We start from the raw sequence: 19,527 nt of genomic DNA on the forward strand, positions 1-19,527 counted from the left end.
TACTCCTAACCAAACGTAACCTAAGAATGTACACAAAATCCAAATCGGAAGCAGAAAAAGCATATATATCAAAGATAAACACAACCAACACCAGCATACCAACAGAGCCAACAAACTGGAATCAAGATCTGCACCTGGAAGCATGCCCGGAAAAAGCGACGCTTATTACAATCCAGCAACCCCAAGGAATCATCGGAGGAAGCGGCTCAACAAGTGTTCCGAGCAAAGGTTTGCCGATCTATCAAAAAGCACGATCCGAAGCATAGCTCGCAGATCTAGCGATGAATCCCCACTCGAAAAGAAGAGACTGTAGCCACCTTCGACCCCAGGCCCTCTCCCTTCCTCTTTCCGCTCATCTTTTATCGTAGTGTAACTTTTTATAGGATTTTCTCATAGACAGCACCAATTTGAAGGTCTCTTTTTCCACTCACTCGGACTCCTCTCCAGAAAACTTAGATTCGTCCTCCAACTTGCGAGATACAGTATCCTGAGATGCAACACAAATTAGAGTTTGGGTTGGCTTGCCGGCACTGTCCTTCTGATGCTCAAGTCAGTCACCGATCATACAAAGAAGATGAAAGAAAGAAGAAGACGAGAAGAGAGCTTAAAGGAGGAGAGTTGTGTCCGCTTGCGAGAATAAGACCATGAAAGAAAGAAGAAGAAGAAGAAGAAGAAGAAGAAGAAGAGAAGAGAGTTTGAAGGAGGAGAGTTGCCTCCGCTTGCAAGAATAAGAAGACCATGAAAGAAAGAAGACGAGAAGAGGGCTTGAACGAGGAGAGTTGCCTGCACTTGCAGGAATAAGAAGACCCACCCCTTTGACTTACCTCCTTCCACTCTTTACATAGCCTTCCGGATGGGAATCATTGCAGCATCTGAGAATGTGATTGCTCGGGAAAATACTCTAATGACTTGAGATGCTCGAGAATAAATCTGGATACCATAGTTTGAATAGGATTAGCTCGGAGATAAATCAGGATACCATCAGTACCCAATCTTGTCGCCCCTTGCTAAAATCGTGATAAAACCTAACTAGAGTTAAATCCCGGCTTTTGAAAAAACGACCTTTAGAAAGGCTAGAAACTCCCTCAATCTTCTACAATATTATTTTTGAAAGGCTATATTATTTTTGAAATTTAAAATATATAAAATAATAAAAAAAATTAGAATATAAATCAGAATTATTAAATTTTTAAAATAGTAATTAATAAAATTTATTAAATTTATTTTTATTTTAAATATATTTTTATATATTTTATTAGGATTATTTAATTAGGGTTTATAAAAGCATGTTTGAAATATCACACGTACCTTATGAATTGTTTAATTAATTAAATAAAAAATTTATTTTTCTTGGAAAAAAATGCCGCTACCCTAAACTCACCGATGCCCGCCTGCGGTGGATCGGGGGATGCGTCCGGCGGCGCCGAAAGGGTCACCGGAGGCGTCCGGCGACGCAGAAAGCGTCGTCGGAGGCGTCCGGAAGCGTAGAAAGCGTCGCGTTCGTCGGCACCGAAAGCGTCGCCGGAGGCGTCCGTCCACGCCAAAAGCGTCGCCGGAGGCGTCCGTCCACGCCAAAAGCGTCGCCGGAGGCGTCCGTCAGCGCCAAAAGAGTCGCCGGAGGCATCCGGCGTCGCCGGAGGCGTCCGTCCACGCCAAAAGCGTCGCCGGAGGCGTCCGTCCACGCCAAAAGCGTCGCCGGAGGCGTCCGTCAGCGCCAAAAGAGTCGCCGGAGGCATCCGACAGCGCCAAAAGTGTTGCCAGAGGCTTCTGGGCATCCCGCGATGCCTTCGGTGCTACAAGAGGCGTCCCGCGATGCTTCAGCACCACCAAAGGCATCCCAATGCTTCCGGCACCGCTAGAGGCGACCCGTGACTTCTCCAGCACCACCTGCAACGCGTCGAGATAGGGACGCCTCCGGTGCCGGTTTTGCCAGCCCGGCGGAATAGTAAAAACCGCACGAACAGCACAGAACGACATTTCATTCCATGAAACAAACCCCTTCTCACTAATTGAATGCAAAGAATGTTCTCCTACAATTGTGATAAATGTTCTCATGATATGGCAGTAGCCAACATGCCACCCATCCCCAATGTGGCATTTAAGGTTTACAAAAACACACAAAGCATGTGCCAGGGGAAAAGAAAGAGAAAACGGGAAGGCACATGGTTGATAAGATAGCGAAGGATAACCATCAATTATCACCAATGTTTAAGGGGGACACAAACTAGCTTTAACTGGGTTTTAGATTAGTTTTTTTTCACAACTTGGATTGTGTTTTAGATTACTTTTTTTCTTTCAAAAATCAAATGTTTCATTTCATCTGGAAAGTCATCCCCTTCTCAACATTGCCCTTTTCAATTGATCCAACAGTGCTCTATTAGATAGATACTTGATAAATATGAGCTCTCAGATAGAGTACTAAAATGGAAAGATCAATTAGACATAGTGGGTTTAAAATTAGTATCGTATTTGTTTCTGGCTTAGCATTTTAAGGAAGTAATGGATAATTTTGTTTTCTCATTGGCTCAGTAGTAGCAATGGTAGTTATGAGTATGGATGTCTACTGAAAAAAAAAAAATCAGTGTGTAAATTCTGATTCGCAGCAATGAAATAATCAATCTCTTTATCCTCCAATTTATATCCTCTCCCTTTCTAGATTAGGAAAACTTATTCCCTCTTCTCAAGACAAGGCTTTTACCCTTCCTAACATAGGTAGTAACAATGAGGACACGGGAGCCAACACTCCAACCAAATCCACAACCAAAAGTGCAGTTCATCTCCGGCTTCAGAATCCAAAAGTCCCTTGACCTGAGCCTATAGTAGGGACCATACCATCGTATATATAAAGCATGTGAATAGTTGACAAAATTAAGCAAGCATGAAGTATAAATAAGAACAATGAGAATGATAATGCCTACATACAGTAACTATGATTGTCTCACAAGTGAGACTTTGTTAAGTAATATAGCTTTATAATACAAGAGTACCAATTCCCGGAACCATTGTCAATGAATGATGCCTGTACTTCTGCCAGGTGTCCCTACAATTGCACTAGGTAATTCACACCAAAATTGGCCAAATCCTCAAATCTAAGCACCCTTACCCAACCTTGCCTACTCCTAATTGTCTCTATCGACCAATTGAGAAAGGATTTTGACATCAACCACATGTTATCTTTTAATACAAACCAAGCACAGATTGCACTCAAGCTAGTACAAAGATTGCACCTAATCCCCTAAATCTTTTCTTGCACCATGGTTGCCAAAATCAGTATGGTACCACAATCGCCTCGGCTGATCAAAAATTCTAAGAATCCCCATAGGATAGAAAGGACCGATGAAAACAAAATTGCTGGAAACATTTTTTTATAAAAAAAAGTGAAAAATTAAATATCTAAAAAATAAAAGAGTACAAATGACGATCAACCATAGGATATATATTATGTGATGAAATAACATAACATAATAAGGCGTGGTCGTGCACGAAGCTCCCGCCAATGCCGGTCTCGGAGAAGGATCTATTATACGCAGTCTTACCCTATATTGAAAGAGGTTATTTTCACGACTCGAACCTATGACAACCAAGTCACATGACAACAATTTTACTCTTGCACCAAAGCTCCCCTTCGCATAATATAAATAATAAATAATAGAATTTATTAATTAAATTAGTGATAGTATTTGATATTATTGTGACTATTAGGTCAAAAATATTGGATTGTTATTGTCTATAATAAAATAACATTCTACAAATATCAAATTAATATATATATATATATATATATATATATATATATTATAGATTATTTCTAGACATTATTATTGGGGTCGCAAGGTTGAAAATAAAGTCTCATATTAAAAACATAAGGGAAAGGTCATGGACTTATAAGGAAAAAAATATCTCCATTAGTATGATGTCTTTTGAGTAGAGTCAAAAAAATAAAATCATAAGAGTTTAGGCTCAAAGTGGACAATATCATACCATTATAGCGATATTTAAATTTCTTCAGTCCTAACAAATGGTATCACAGTCCGGACTGCCAGAAGGTCTAACCGCCGACTATGCACAAGAGCTATGGTCTAATCGAGCCATGTGAGTAAAATATTGACATCGAACAAAGAAAGTGAGTGTAAGTACCCGTGATAGTTTTTGTGTGATCAAACCAAGTCAAGTTAGGTTCTATTATGTTTTGATATCATTATGCCTAAGTGTGCAGGAACTTAAAAGCACAGGAAGTCGAAGACGTAACTAGCAAGAAGGGCGGTACAGGAAAGAGTCAGCGTGCGCGGCGTCCGAGGGACGAGGTGCAGCGGAAGAGTACGCTAGTGGACGAGAAGGAAGCACATGACGTTTCCGAGGGACGAGAAGCCAGAGTGGAAGGTTACTCGAGAAGGTCAGAAGATAGGTTCAGGTGAGCCCTATTCTGGATAGCCAAAATCACCTGAGTGAGTGAAACCGAAGCAAGAGCCTGGACCGAAAAGTCAACAGGATGTTGACTCATGGTCCTGACACCTAGACCAAGTCCGAGCACTTGGATCACCTAGGCGCCTCGTCCAGTAAGGGTTGTGTCGACCCTGTCTGGGCACCCAGAACCCTTCCATTGCCCGGACCAGAAAGATTATCTAAACGCGCGCTGTTGCGATCCGATGCGACGGGGATTAATTTTTATCCCCTTCCAGGGCTTCCAAGCGTCCCGATCAAGGCTATAAATACAGCCCTCATCCCAGAAGCTAAAAACAACACTTATAAACAATTCTTTTGTCTGTTCCACTACTATTTGAGCTATCAACGTTATAAAAAACATCTCCGCCTAAAGGAGACTTTGATAGTGAGCTCTAATTGCCTTGGATTAGCAATCCTCTGATCGCAAACCAAGTAATTCCTTGTGTGTCTCTGTCTTTAATTTACTTATTATTTCTTGTTATGTAAGTGTCAGTTTTAATAAAATTGTAAAGTTCGAGAAAGGTTAGTTTTTATTTGCAGGGTTATTCACCCCCTTTAGCTGACCTCCAATGGACCAACAATTGGTATCAGAGCAAGGATGCTTCAAGAGGACTAACCGTTGATTGAAGCACAAGAGATGGTCAGACCAACCATCTACCCACCGAAGTTTGAGGGGGAATTCGTGAACTGGAAGAAAAAGATGGAGGTATTGTTTAAAACAGATTTTGATTTATTACTAATTATGAAATTTAGTTTTTTAGCACCAGAAGACAAAGAAAAATACCAATGGATGAAAAAGGAGCAAGCCAACTTCCTGACAAACGACAAAGCAGAGTTTCATCTGCTTAGCGTTCTACCACCTCAAGAAGTCAACTGGATCGGAGTCTACGAATCAGCTAAGGAGCTCTGGGAGAAATTCCTGGAACTACACGAAGGGACCTCGGAGGCAAAACTAGCGAGACGGGATCTGCTCCAAAACCATATCAGCAACCTCCGATTAGAAGAACGCGAATACGTTGCACACCTTCACTCAAGAATCAAGGAACTCATCACCGGACTCACGAATCTCGGAGAAAAGGTAACTAACCGAGATTCGCTAAGGCACGCGCTTAACGCATTTCCTAGAATTTTTGAATAGGTATCCTTAGAAAATGTGTATTACATCTCTAAGGATCTATAGGTAAGTAGTTTAGAAAAGTTATTTTCCACATTTGAAGTTCATGAAACTAGATATGCAAATCTAAAGAAGAAGCCCAAGCACAACATTGCTCTAAAGGCAAAAAAGAATGAACCAGATTCTGAAACATCCCTCGACAATGACGAAACAGCATTCATAGTAAGGAAATTTAAAAAGTTATTTAAAACTAATAAATTTAATCAAGTACAGGATAAAAGAAAAAGAAGAAAGGAAAGATGCTACCACTGCAATGAAGAAGAGCACGTGAAAAATAACTGCCCTAAATTAAAGAGTAAGGACAAGAATAAGGACAAGAGCAAGGACAAAAGACCAGTCCAGACAAAGCATCGAAATCTAAAGGCGACGTGGGACGAAACGTCGTCCGAGTCAGAGAACGAAACCATCGCTGGACTTAGCGCTAGTGGCAAGTTACCAAGAAGATAAAGACGAAGCAAGCTCATCCAAAATGAGTATCGAGAGCATTGATAAAGGGCGAGCAACATCAGAAGGAAGCAGCACTTTAAGAGGAGCTTCAGATTACGGGATCGGCAAGGTAAGTCAGGTACGGTCTCTACCTCCTGATAAGTTTATAAAAATATTATCGAAAAATGTCTGTAAATTAGAAAAAGAAAATGAAGAGTTAAAATTAACCTTAGCAACATCTGGTCGACAAGAGGATTTCGACAAGAAAAAAATTGAAAATGAAAAATTAAAAATAAAAATAGATAATCTAAAGAATTTTGCATATTCGAATATAGCTATTTCTAACTTCAAAAATTATCAAAGACTAAATTGATACTTTAGATATCATAAGGGTCAAATCAGAAAATTATCAACAAAATATATCCCGAAGAAATTTTTGATTAACCTAGTTGGAAGGAACCTATATTGGTTCCAAAATCATGCTTAAATTGAAAAATCATTATGCATGTTTTATTTTTAATTTGATTTCATATTCATGCTTAGAATTATCAAATAAATTGTTCTACATAATTTCTGGTAGAAATTAATTAAAATTAAATTTTTCCAAGAAAGAAAATTTCATTACTCATATATAGAAAAAATTTCGAATTTGTTTACTATTGTATTATTCTTCTATGAAATTTTTAACAAAATTCGTATTCTTCGATTTAAAAATATCTTGCAGTGCTATTTTTTGTAAAATTTATTTTTTTTTTTATGAAACTTTATCCTTTTCTCTATCAAAGAAAATTTTCCTAAAATTTTTTGGCCGTTGTAAAATTTCTATGAATTATCTATCCAAATGTAAATTTTTAAAATTTTAATTCTTTAAAATTTATTTTTTCAGGAAAATTACTTACTATTATACATTCTCAGAAAATATTTCATGATTTTTTAAGTTAATAACTATTTTTAATTATTTTTTTTGAAAAATATATCTTTATGTAGAAAAGAATTTATTTCCGCTTAAAATAATTTCAATCTTTTGTGAAAAATTTCATATCTGCTTTAAATAGATTTGTTCGACCGTTATAAAACATTATCCCTTCAACTCTATTTTTTTCAAAGTTATATTCTTGGTTTACCCCTATTTTTAATGTGACAAAGGGGGAGAATTAAAGGTTAAGTCTAGGGAAGGGTACATTTTCTTAATTTTTGCATGACTTTTCTTGTATGCAAAATATGTACTTATCAATTTTATTACTATTTGTTTTTTGGTTTACCCTAACTTAACTTGGGGTTGCTCACATCAAAAGAGGATAGATTGTAAGTATCCCGTGATAGTTTTGGTGTAATCCAACCAAGTCAAGTTAGGTCCTGTTATGTTTTAATATCCTTGTGTCTAAGTGTGCAGGAACTTAAGAGCACAGGAAATCGAGTGAAAGACGCAGCTAGTGAGAAGGACGACACGGGAGAGAGTCGACGGGCTTGGTGCATCCGAGGGACGAGGTGCTGCGGAAGAGTACGCTAACAGACGAGGAGGCGCGCGGCGTTTCCGAGGAACAATAAGCCGGAGCGGAAGGTTGCTTAAGAAGGCTGGAAGATGGGTTCGGATGAGCCCAATTCCGGATGGCTAAAATCACCCAAACGAGCAGAACCAGAGCAAGAGCTCAGACCGAAAAGTCAATAGGATGTTGACTCGTGGTCTAGGCGCAGGCGCCCGGACAGTCCGAGTGCCCGGCTCACCTAGGCGTCCCCTGGGCGCCTTGCCAGCAAGGGTTGTGTCAACCCGGTCAGGGCGCCCAGAACCCTTCCAAGCGCTCGGACCAAAAAGATTATCCAAGCGTGTGCTGTCACGATGCGACAAGGATAAAGTTTTATCGGAAATCTTCCAAGTGCCCCGATCAGGGCTATAAATACAGCCCTGAACCAAGAAGCTAAAACAACATTTGTAAACAATTATTTTTCTGTTCTACTGTTATTTGAGCTTTCAACGCTGTAAGAGGCTTCTCCGCCTGAAGGAGACTTTGATAGTGAGCTCTAATTGCTTTACATTAGCAATCCTCTGATTGCAAACCAAGTAATTCCTTTTATGTCTCTGTCTTTAGTTTACTTACTATTTCTTTTTATGCAAGTGTCGGTTTTAATAAAGTTGTAAAGTCGAGAAAGGTTAATTTTTATTTGCAGGACTATTCACCCCCTCCAGCCGGCCTCCAAGGGACCAACAGTGAGGGCTCCCATGTCCGGATTAAGAGGGTCATATACCAGGCAGGGAAGCCCTAGTTGTGATTAGGTAAGGAAGACCTAGTAAACCAATTAGACTGAGGGGCAAAGAAGTTCTAGTAAGTTAGGTGGACCGAGGGATAGGAAGGCCTAGTAGGTTAGTTGGACCGAGGGTCTTCTGCTGGGTGGAGGATCGGATGTCAAACGGATAGACTTTCAGCTTGAGAGGGCCCTGTGGTCCTTCGTTTAAGGCGGGATTATTGGGATTGCAAGGTTGCAAACAAAGTCTCATATTGAAATCACATGGAAAAGATCATGACTTTATAAGGAAAAGATATTTCCACTAGTATAAGATCTTTTGGGTAGAGTAAAAAACAAAATCATGAGAACTTAAGCTCAAAGTGGACAATATCATACCATAGTGGTATTGTGGAGATATCTAAATTTCTTTGGTCCTAACAATTATATCATATTTTATTAATATAGAATCAAAAATTTAATAAAAATAATATGTTTATCAATATAAAGTCATTAAACAATATTACCATTATCTATATATTAAACTAGAATATTATTTATATTTTATCTTAATGAAGAAGAGATGGATAAGGTGTCTATTTATTTCATGGTTAGATCACATGCAACAAGAAGGTAATTTTTATTGATCTTGCAACAGATCTTCGCTGGTGAGAAGGTGAGTGATTTAATTAAGAATTCAAGAGCAACAAGAGCTATCTCATTCTCAGGTACACCTCCACTAGTATTTAGGTTGAGCTCTGGAAAGAGTTGTCTAGATTGGTTAAGATTGTTAAAATCAATTTTATTTGACAAAACTTCAAACTATTCCATCAACTAACGAGTTTTCAATTAATTTAATCTATTTTCTAATGGTGTTAGTCCATTTCTTCAAACTTTAAACTTCTCTATGAATCTATATGAGAAGACAGATTTCTTGTGAAAGATCATACTGGCCTTTGATACCAATCCTACTCCAGTGATTTGTACGTTTTGACAACCACCCGAGTAAACTTCCCAACAGAATCTACAAAAGAAAATTAAAAATACAAACAATAAAGAATTCAGAGGATGTTCATAGATTGATCATTTTTCTTGTTGCTTCCTAGTGTGGTTGAGCCTAGCATGATGTCCTCTTCTTAGTGGCAAAGGGTAGAGCCTTAAATGATGTCTTCTTAGTTGCAAAGTGCTTCAAAGCTAACTAGGTATGAATGATGGCTCTTAGGACTCTTGTTAAGGGTTTAAACTTAGAAGAATTGAGAACTTGGCTTGTATCAAGCGTAAGAACATTAAAAAAAAATAAAGCAGGTTTTAAGAGTTTCGAGTTTGTAATGATTAAGAAGGAAAAGTAGCTATTGGGGGCAAAGTAGTCTAGAAACTAGTTGTTACTGTAGTAATGACTGCATGCACCCTCAAAAACGGTTGTTGACTGATATTTCTGTTGTGATATTGAACAATGGTCAATGGTTCAGTTGAGTCTGAATAACAGTTTTACAGAACTTTCAGTCCTTTACAGGATAAGGTTAACTAATCATAGTCAATGGAGTTCAAACTCAACCAAATATTCTAGCTCACTAAGGGCCTTTAGGATGGGTTAAGAGTTAGATGAAATCATGAAATAAATAATTGGACATCAAGAACACCGCATAAAATGAAGGTTCAAAAGCCATACCAAAATTTCAATATTTGACTGGAAGAATATTTGTTTGATATTCTAGCAATGTTCCAATGTACGGTGACAGTGGAGAATTGGAGAGGAAGGAGATGAAGGAAAAGAAAACAACTGTATGCCTAAGTTAAGATTTTGTGTACAGTTTACAATGCTACAATTTTGACATTGTGTGGGCGCAAGTTAAAAAAATCAAAAAATATTATTTCAATTCATCTTAATGTTTAATGTGTATTATAGCATGCCAAGAGGTGTCAAATGTTGACATAACACAATATCATCCATATGATTGACACAACGCCCCAGGATAGATTCCTTATGCCAAGTGGTATAGAGTTTCAGTAATTTATTGTAACAATACATTTTGACTGTGTTGCCTGGCATGGTATGAGATTTCAAACCATGAATAAAATATATACTTATCGCACAATGTGGAAACAATATCTACAAGCTTTGATGTTTTATTTATTTTTGGCTTCAATGAACTATTTTCCTCAAACAAGACCATCAATATGTCACTTTAGTTTGTTATTATCAAAGCAATGTTAATGTGAAACCATGGCCAGAAACCTTAGTCAAACACCAATTACCAATTGCCTGTTATACAATCCATAGAATGGGTTTCAATAGCCATCATGAGCCATAGCTATTTACTAATTATAGCTGAAGTGGAAGGGTCATAAGAAATATTCTTCTGTCTTACTCCTAGACTTAAACAAAATCTCTACTCCTAGACTTGGACAAAATCTCACAAAGAAGTGATTACTTCTTGTAACTTATAAGAACATAGATGCAGCATAAATGCATAATAATGTGGAAAGTAATTTGATACTGAAGATCAATGTGGCCCAAGATGATGTCCAGGAGCATTCATTCTTCAGTGAAAATGACTGAGGGGAAACCAAGATACCATATCAGACTGCATTGAATCAGGTTTCCACTTAATTGTAACAGGTATAGAGTAAAAGAACTCACTGCTATGCAATGATCACAAAGATCCAAAAGTCATCAATGCTTTCCTAAATATACCATCAAACAGAAACAATGGAATAGAATAACAAAGTAAATACAAGTGGGAAATTGACTTAACCAATTAAAGAGGTTTCATTTGTACACCAATGAAAAACAACAAAAAGATTCCGCTGACAAAATATTCTTAAGCTACAAAAGAACACATGAACAAAGCTAGTGGGCAAAAGGATAAATTGTTCAACCAAAAAAACTTCTAACCATGAGTAAAACAATCAGGATATGATACAAACTCTTTTTCAACTAGTATCAAGGATAGGATCTCCTAACATTTTTAGCAATGTAGCAGATCAATTCTGTATTTTTGTCGATTTTCTTACACATTTACATTTCAATGTGACAAAACACGAATGATCATCCTAAAGTGAAGGTGACATTAATTTTAAAAAAAAACTTGCTCAGCATTAGTTATCTAAAATATAATATCCAAGAAGCTCAGAAACACTACCTTGCAACAGCAACATCTTTTGCTTCAGCCGAAAATAAACCAGCAACTGCTTTTGGAACACCTAAAAATGGTCCACCAATATTCATAACTGATTTTATATGGTCTGCGCACCAGTTTGGACCACCACCACCGCCCATAGGAGAAGGTGCCTCAACCCATTTCATGAAATGCAAAAAATATAAGACACCCATGGAATGTGGAATAACCACCACCTTCCTTCCACCATTTGTAGAGACCATAAGTTCTATGTTACTTTTTATTCTGCTCAATGTTTGATCACGCACCTATACAAGGGAGAATATTGAAGGTTTGCAGTTGATAGGGGATGTTTCAACTCCATAAGATATATGATAAAAAAAATAGCGATAAAAAATGAGAAATCAAACAAAATGATGAATACACTGGTTGACAAGGGAATTCAAACCTCCGTGTTCTGGAATGAGATTCGCCAGTCATAGGCTGCCATGTACATAGTTTTCTCTTCATACCCAATCTGAGCCAAGTTAGCAATCAAAACTGCCCACACAAAGTAACCAGGAGCAAAATAATCAGCCGCAACCAGCCCGGTGACTGGTCTAACCCTTATACCAGGAGGGTCCAGCCCAGTTTCGTTATCCAGGGACATATGCTCAACCCAGCATAAGGGTCTGAGACAAATAACAAATAGAAATAAAAACATTATACTGTTTCCCAAAAGAATTATGAGAACTATTTATTGGTTTTCTCTCACGCAAAGCATCGTATACACCAGAAAATGTGAGGAAAGGAGGAAGCAGCAAAATGTTGATAGGAACTGAGAAGAAATAAAACTTAAACAGAAAGGAAGAACTTAAACAGAAATGTTGAAAGGACCAACGAATTATTTGTAGCTAAAAAGTTTTACAGTTCAGACGAGTTACAATTTCTAAAAACAACTTTCTATAAAAAAACAAAAACAAATAAAAACAACGACAATACAGCCAAAAGCTAGAGAAGAATGTATTCAGGAACAGCTTTTTTTTGGCCCAGAAACGATACTCTTTTTCTCTTCATAAAGTGCTATCCCAATCCAATTAGGAAGACAAAAGTAACTCCAAGAAAATACAAGTATATATAGGAAAGGGATGAAGGTCCTTTCTACCTTTTGTAGACCTCTCCAAATGTTCCTCCCCAAAGGCGCTTGCGAAAGAGGCCATCAGCGCACTGATGGCCTTCCCACAGCTCGAGTCCCCCAGTGACGATCCCAGGAACGAAGACCACGGGATGCTTGGCTTTCAGCCCTTCCTTTTGAAGTTTAACGCCTGGTGGATCAGACAACGGGCCTGTGATAGCCTCCGTGACGTACTGCGGTAGCGAGGCCGGGAGGGCGTTGTAAGAGAAGAGCAACAGCCACCATATGGAGCAGATCACCCCGATAAGCCAGCAGCAGCTGTCAAGACAGGACCATCGCCCCTTCCGTTCCTTCCCGCCCTTCTCCTCAGCCTTGACCTCCTTAGGAGGACTGGGGTCATCGGGGGACTGCGACGGCGGTGGAGGCGGAGGCGGAGGCGGAGGCGGAGGCGGAGGCTGAGCGCCCTTCCTCCGCCGGAGCATCTTGGCTGAAATCTACAGCTAGATTTATTGATGTGAGGAAGGGAGATGGAGTAGCAAGGGAAGCGACTGCTAGGAAAGCCCGCAAATCTGACGACGGAGTAAAAAACAGCATTTTTTGTTTACATATTCCATGGCTGAGATGGTAACCGGACCAGCCGGAGTACGAATCTTGACGCTACTCCGCATTTTTTGTTTTCATATTCCATGGCTGAGATGGTAACCGGACCAGCCGGAGTACGAATCTTGACGCTTCTCTCTCCGCACACGCGTTCAACACGTGCCCAGATGATTTCGGTGGATTCTTGTGTGAGGGGAGATGAAATCCTCTGACTCCATATTTTTATGTCCCTATATTTCTTTATCGATCGAATAAATTAGATCATATTTTAAAGATGTAATATAAATCATGAGAATATCATGATCGTCCGATCGACAAAAGTTATGGAGACACAAAAATCTGGGAATAGAGAATCTCATCTCAAGTGAGGATACATCATGTGCTATGCTGTGTCATGCTATTGGCGGACGGACATTAATTGAGTCCTCTCAAGCAGATGGGATCTTTTGGACTGCTTTTACGATCCAGATAATGTTCCCTTTACATGTATTGATGGGGATGCATGGTCCCTGATCCGGTGGTAAGGCCGGGGGACCTTCATGAGGAAAAGGTCAACGACACGTGGAGGTCAACAGTCAAAGGGGGGTCAACCCCATGGGCTCGACGAGCGGGCAGGACAGGCCGATCACTAGGCAATGATTTTCACCCGAGAGAACAACCATCTGGCCGTGAGCTCAAATTTCCAAGGGAAAAAGATCATATGGCCGAGCGGATAGTCCGCTCGGATCATATGGCCGAGCGGATAGTCCGCTCGGCCGCGTTGCAAATCAGGAGTGAAGGCCGAGCGGTTGTCCGCTCGGCCAGGACGTCGGGCTATGAGAGCCGAGCAGGCGACGACTCTGAACCTTCCCAGACGGACAACCACCTACGCCGGACCAAAGGCGAATATTCTGGCCGAGAGGCTTGATGGCCGATCCGGGAAGAGGAAGTCAAAAAGTATGGGACAGCGGGTACGTCATCTCAGTAACCCCTGTTGCTGACAACCGACATGTTTGAAAATCGGACCACACTCAATATTGTACGACAAGAGGTTCTACTGTCCCATCAAGGAGACGCTCAGACTGTAGCAGTATGGTGGCAGACATGCTCTTCTGACAATCTCATGTTGCGGTATGGTGTAGGACACGTGTACATCTTGGTTTGTGTGCACCAAGTTCCCGTGGCTCTATATAAAGGCCATTAGACTTCACCGGAGGTATGCAATCAAGGATCCCTGGAGCTACTTTCTTACTATTCATCTTTCTGACTTGAGCGTCGGAGGGTCCTCGCCGGGAACACTTTCCTGGCCCGACTTCTTTGCAGGTTCGCCGGAGCTCCACACGATCAGTCGAAGATCTGCGTCAGCAACCGGAGAGCGACACGAGCCCAGCGTCTGTTGATTCAGCTTTCGGACAGGATCAATTTGGCACCGTCTGTGGGAACGCTCCTGCATCCGATCGGAAGCAATGGACGAAGTTGGACGACCGCACTCGGTGATGCTCTCCACAGAGGAGCTCGACGCTTTGATCGAGAAAAGAGCCGCTAAGCTGGTGGAACAAAGACAGAAGTCGCAAGCCGAGCGGATTGAACACCAAGCAACATCAGCATCAGGTGGCCGAGCTGAAGCACCGCAAGCCACAGTTCCATTCCATCGGGCTCTATTCCGCACTCCTGAAGCCGCAGCAGTTAATCGTGATCGAGGATCTTCTTCAGATGAAGTACCAAAACGAGATAGCAGAAAAGGCAAAGCCCTCCGAGCGGATTCCTCGCCCGAACGGATCAACCGTCAATTCTCAGAAGCTATTCTACAAGATCCTCTGCCGAAGCACTATGTGCCCCCGGCGATCGGCGAATACAATGGAACTACCGACCCGGATGATCATTTGGGTAAGTTCGATAATACCGCTACCCTTCATCAATACACAGACGGGGTGAAGTGTCGAGTTTTTCTTACCACCCTCTCGGGATCGGCTCAACGGTGGTTTCGGAGGTTGTCGGACGGATCTATCTCAAGTTTCAAGGACTTCCGAACGGCCTTCCTTCACCACTTTGCTAGCAGTCGGCGCTATCAGAAGACTAGTGTCAGTCTGTTCGCCATCAAACAAGAAGCCCGCGAATCGCTCCGAGCCTATATCCAGCAGTTCAACAAAGTGGCCATGGATATCCCTACGGCCACCTCGGAGACTATGATGAATGCCTTCACACAAGGCCTCGTGGACGGGGATTTCTTCCGCTCGCTCATTCGGAAGCCGCCCCGGGACTACGACCATATGCTACACCGAGCCAACGAGTACATCAACGTGGAGGAAGCCTAAGCAGCCCGAAGAAAGGAAACTCCAACCGAGCGGGCTCCCCCTGCCGAACTGAAGTTGCACACCGCTCATCAGCCGCCAAGAGGACCGAGGGCCAAAGCGATCCACTCCCCCCATGCTAGGTCCCATGTACAAGAAGTGGCTGCAGAGCGACCCAGACCGAAGAAAAAGGTATGGACCCCTATGTTTTGCTCATTCCATCGGACGGACATGCACAACACAAGGGACTGCCGGAGTCTTCCCTTGATCGCTCATCCCGTGCCCCGGAGTGGCCACCGCCGATCGCCATCATCCGATAGGCGACAGAGGCCTCGTGAAGCCGATCGGACGGTAGCCGACAGGCGACAACAGCAGACTCCCGAGCGACATCACACTCCGAGGCATGAGAATCCCCGGATGTCTAGGGAGCGGCCCCGACCGTCTGCTCGGGAAGAAGAGAATAGAAGTAACACTTCCCGAGGAGAAATCAACATTATAGTAGGCGGGCCGACCGGAGGCGATTCTAACCGAGCAAGAAAGGCGAGCGTCCGGCAGCTCCAGATCCATGCTGTCGGCTGCAGCCAGGAACGGGCGAGTGGACCCAAAATCAGCTTCGGGCCCAAGGACTTGGAGGGAGTCGAAGTGCCGCATGACGATGCTCTCCTCATCAAAGCGGTAATAGCCAACTACACTATTCACCGCGTTTTTATTGACACAGGAAGCTCGGTTAATATCATATTTAAGAAGGCCTTCGATCAACTACAAATTGATCGAGTCGAGCTGCTGCCCATGACAACCCCCCTTTATGGGTTTACGGGCAATGAAGTCATGCCGGTCGGACAGATCCGACTGGCTATCTCGCTGGGAGAGGAGCCACTCAGGAGGACGCGAATAGCAAATTTCGTTGTGGTGGACTCCCCGTCAGCCTACAATGTCATGCTGGGACGACCGGCTCTCAGTGAATTCCGAGCGGTCGTCTCCACCTTCCACCAGAAAATCAAGTTCCCGGTTGAAGACAAAGTGGGGGAAGTACGAGGAGATCAACTAGCGGCTCGGCGATGTTACGTCGAGATGGTCCGAGCAGAAGCCAATTCCGCCCGGAAGACGCCACGGATCGAGGTGAATGCTATAACTGAAAAACCTCCCTCTTTGATTTATGAAGAAAAAGAGGAAGTGCAGATTCACCCGACCCGATCGGAGGCCACGACATTCATTGCGTCCGATCTGGAGGCGAGCCAGAAGGAGGAAGTGATCCAATGCCTCCAGAGAAACCATGATGTCTTCGTCTGGTCGACGCATGAGTTGCCCAGAATTTCACCGAGTATAGCGCAGCACGAGCTCCATGTCCGACCGGACGCTCGGCCTGTAAAGCAGAGAAAGAGGGACTTCAGCGCCGAACAAAATGCCATTATCCGAGCGGAGGTCGAGAAACTCCTGGAGGCCGGCCACATACGCGAGGTCCAATTCCCGAGCTGGTTGGCGAACGTGGTGCTAGTCTCCAAACCAGGCAACAAGTGGAGAATGTGTATCGATTTCCGGGACCTTAACAAGGCGTGCCCAAAGGATTTTTATCCCCTGCCCCGAATCGATCAACTGGTGGACTCCACAGCCGGCTGCGAGTTGATATGCATGCTCGACGCTTATCAAGGCTATCATCAAGTGTCGCTCGCCCCAGAAGATCAAGAAAAAGTCAGCTTCGTTACAGCCGACGACACCTATTGCTATAATGTGATGCCGTTCAGACTGAAGAACGCGGGAGTCACTTATCAGCGCTTAATGAACAAAGTGTTCAAAGAGCAGATCGGGCGAAATCTGGAAGTATACGTGGACGACATTCTCATCAAGTCCGTCCGAGCGGCCGATCTCTTTAAAGATATGGAGGAGACTTTCCGAACGCTGAGGAGGTATGGAGTTAAACTAAATCCCCAGAAGTGTCTGTTCGGAGCAAAAGGAGGGTGTTTCTTGGGTTACATAGTGACCGAGCGGGGTATCGAAGCAAATCCCAGCAAGGTGAAAGCATTACAAGATATGCCACCCCCAAGAAATCTGAGGGAAGTGCAGCGTTTGACCGGTCGGATAACTGCTCTGTCTAGATTCATCTCCAAGACCGCCGACCGGAGCTTGCCTTTTTTCAAAATCTTGCGCAAAGCCACTAAGTTTCACTGGGACGAAGAATGCGATCGGGCGTTCGAAGATCTGAAAGCATACTTGAACTCTTTACCTGTGCTAGCCAAGCCAACTATGGGTGAGCCACTTTGTATCTATTTATCTTCAACTGAGCAAGCAGTCGGCTCGGCACTAGTGAGGGCGAGCGGAGAAGAGCCTGTATATTTTCTGAGCCATATTTTAAAAGATGCTGAATATCGCTACACCGGGCTCGAGAAGCTGGCTTTCGCTTTGGTCCTCGCCGCTCGGCACCTCCGTCCCTATTTCTTGGCGCATACCATCATCGTCCGGATGAATAGTCCATTGGGAAGAGTGCTATTGAACCCAGAAGCGTCCGGACGACTCATCAAATGGACAACGGAATTGAGCGAATTTGATATTCAATACCAGCCCCGTTCGGCAATAAAGGCGCAGTACTTGGCGGATTTTGTCACCGAAGTACAAAGGCCAGAACCCAAAGCCATGTGGAAAATATTTGTGGATGGATCGTCCACTAGGCTCGGAAGCGGGATAGGAGTACTGCTGCTCTCTCCCCACGAAGAAAAGATGCACCTATCCGTCTGGCTGGATTATAGAGCTACAAACAATGAAGCGGAGTATGAAGCCCTCATAGCCGGCTTGCAGGCAGCTCGGCATGTTGGGGCCGGTCGGGTGACGCTTCACTCGGATTCTCAGCTGGTCGCTCAGCAGCTCTCTGGCACCTTTGAAATTAACAACGCGCGGCTCAAACTCTATGCGGAACCCTTCGAAAAGCTCAGGGCTGACTTTAGAGAGGTCGTTATCCAAAAGATACCCCGGGCGGAAAACCAAGCGGCCGATGAGTTAGCCAAACTCGCAAGTTCAATAACGCCGGTCGCCATCCAGCAGCCAATTGAACGAGTATCTTTGGTGGCGCACGTCGCCCGGATGGAGGGCCTCACATTTCCGAGCGACTGGAGGACACCCATCATGGAGTTTCTTCGCTCGGGCGCTACACCGTCCGATCGGGATGAAGCCCAGCTGCTAAGGAGGAGAGCCGGCCGGTTCACACTCATCGGAGATCAACTTTACAAGAAGGCTTTCTCCCGCCCGCTTTTGAAATGCGTGTGCTTGGAAGATGCAGCGTACATCCTCCAAGAAGTGCATCAAGGGTCGTGCGGAGGACATCCGGGCGGACGATTGCTGGCAAAGAAGATCCTGCTGGCCGGATACTTTTGGCCAACCCTGCAAGCAGACGCCGCTCGGACAGGATCGACGTGCCTTTCTTGCCAAAAGTATCATAACTTCTCTCACCGACCGGCGGAGGAAATGAAAGCAGCTACCGTGTCCTGTCCGTTCGACCAATGGGGAATGGATATTGTGGGTTCGTTTCCTATGGCGACCGGGCAGCGGAAATTTCTACTAGTGGCGGTCGATTATTTTTCCAAGTGGGTGGAGGCCGAGCCGCTAGCCAAGATCACCGAGTAGATGATCAAGAAGTTTATTTGGCAACATATTATCTGCCGGTTCGGCATCCCCCGTTGGCTCGTTTCCGATAATGGGCGGCAGTTCACGGGGAAGTTGCTCGAAGATTGGTGCAAAAGCTATGGCATCGAGCAACACTTCACGTCCGTGGCGTACCCCCAAAGCAATGGTCAAGCCGAAGTAGCCAATCGGGAAATTCTTCGCATTCTGCGCGCTCGGCTCGACCATTTGGGAGGAAGCTGGGTGAATGAAGTGCCGGGCGTCCTATGGGCCATTCGAACAACCCCAAAGGAAGGAACGGGCGTCATGCCTTTCCACCTGGTGTATGGCGGCGAAGCGGTTATCCCTGTCGAAGTCGGCGTCGAGTCCGTCCGGATCCAGAACTATGATGATGACAACGCCGAGTGGAGGAACATGGAGCTTGATTTGGTCGACGAAGAGCGAGCCAAGGCGTCCGTCCGACTGATGGCGTACCGGCAAAGAATGAAGCAGAATTACAACCGGCGCGTAATCCCTAGAGCATTCCAAGTTGGCGATCTCGTCTGGAAAAAA

The 19,527-nt window shown here is 43.4% G+C and overlaps 1 protein-coding gene across 1 annotated transcript in view; it reads right to left on the bottom strand.

Moving 5' to 3' along the window:
* The window catches only part of LOC122033498 (phospholipid:diacylglycerol acyltransferase 1-like), a 30,527-nt gene extending 17,457 nt beyond the window's left edge, over positions 1 to 13,070 (bottom strand). The window contains exons 1-3 of the mRNA XM_042592538.1: positions 12,527 to 13,070; positions 11,831 to 12,053; positions 11,407 to 11,690 (exon numbers count right to left, since the gene is read on the bottom strand). Of these exons, the coding sequence (XP_042448472.1) occupies positions 11,407 to 11,690; positions 11,831 to 12,053; positions 12,527 to 12,978 (959 nt within the window). The 5' untranslated portion in view covers positions 12,979 to 13,070. The remainder of the gene's footprint in view (positions 1 to 11,406; positions 11,691 to 11,830; positions 12,054 to 12,526) is intronic.
* Between the last annotated feature and the right edge of the window lie 6,457 nt (positions 13,071 to 19,527).

Source organism: Zingiber officinale, chromosome 11B (genome assembly GCF_018446385.1).
Source record: "Zingiber officinale cultivar Zhangliang chromosome 11B, Zo_v1.1, whole genome shotgun sequence".
Taxonomy (NCBI): Eukaryota; Viridiplantae; Streptophyta; class Magnoliopsida; order Zingiberales; family Zingiberaceae; genus Zingiber; species Zingiber officinale.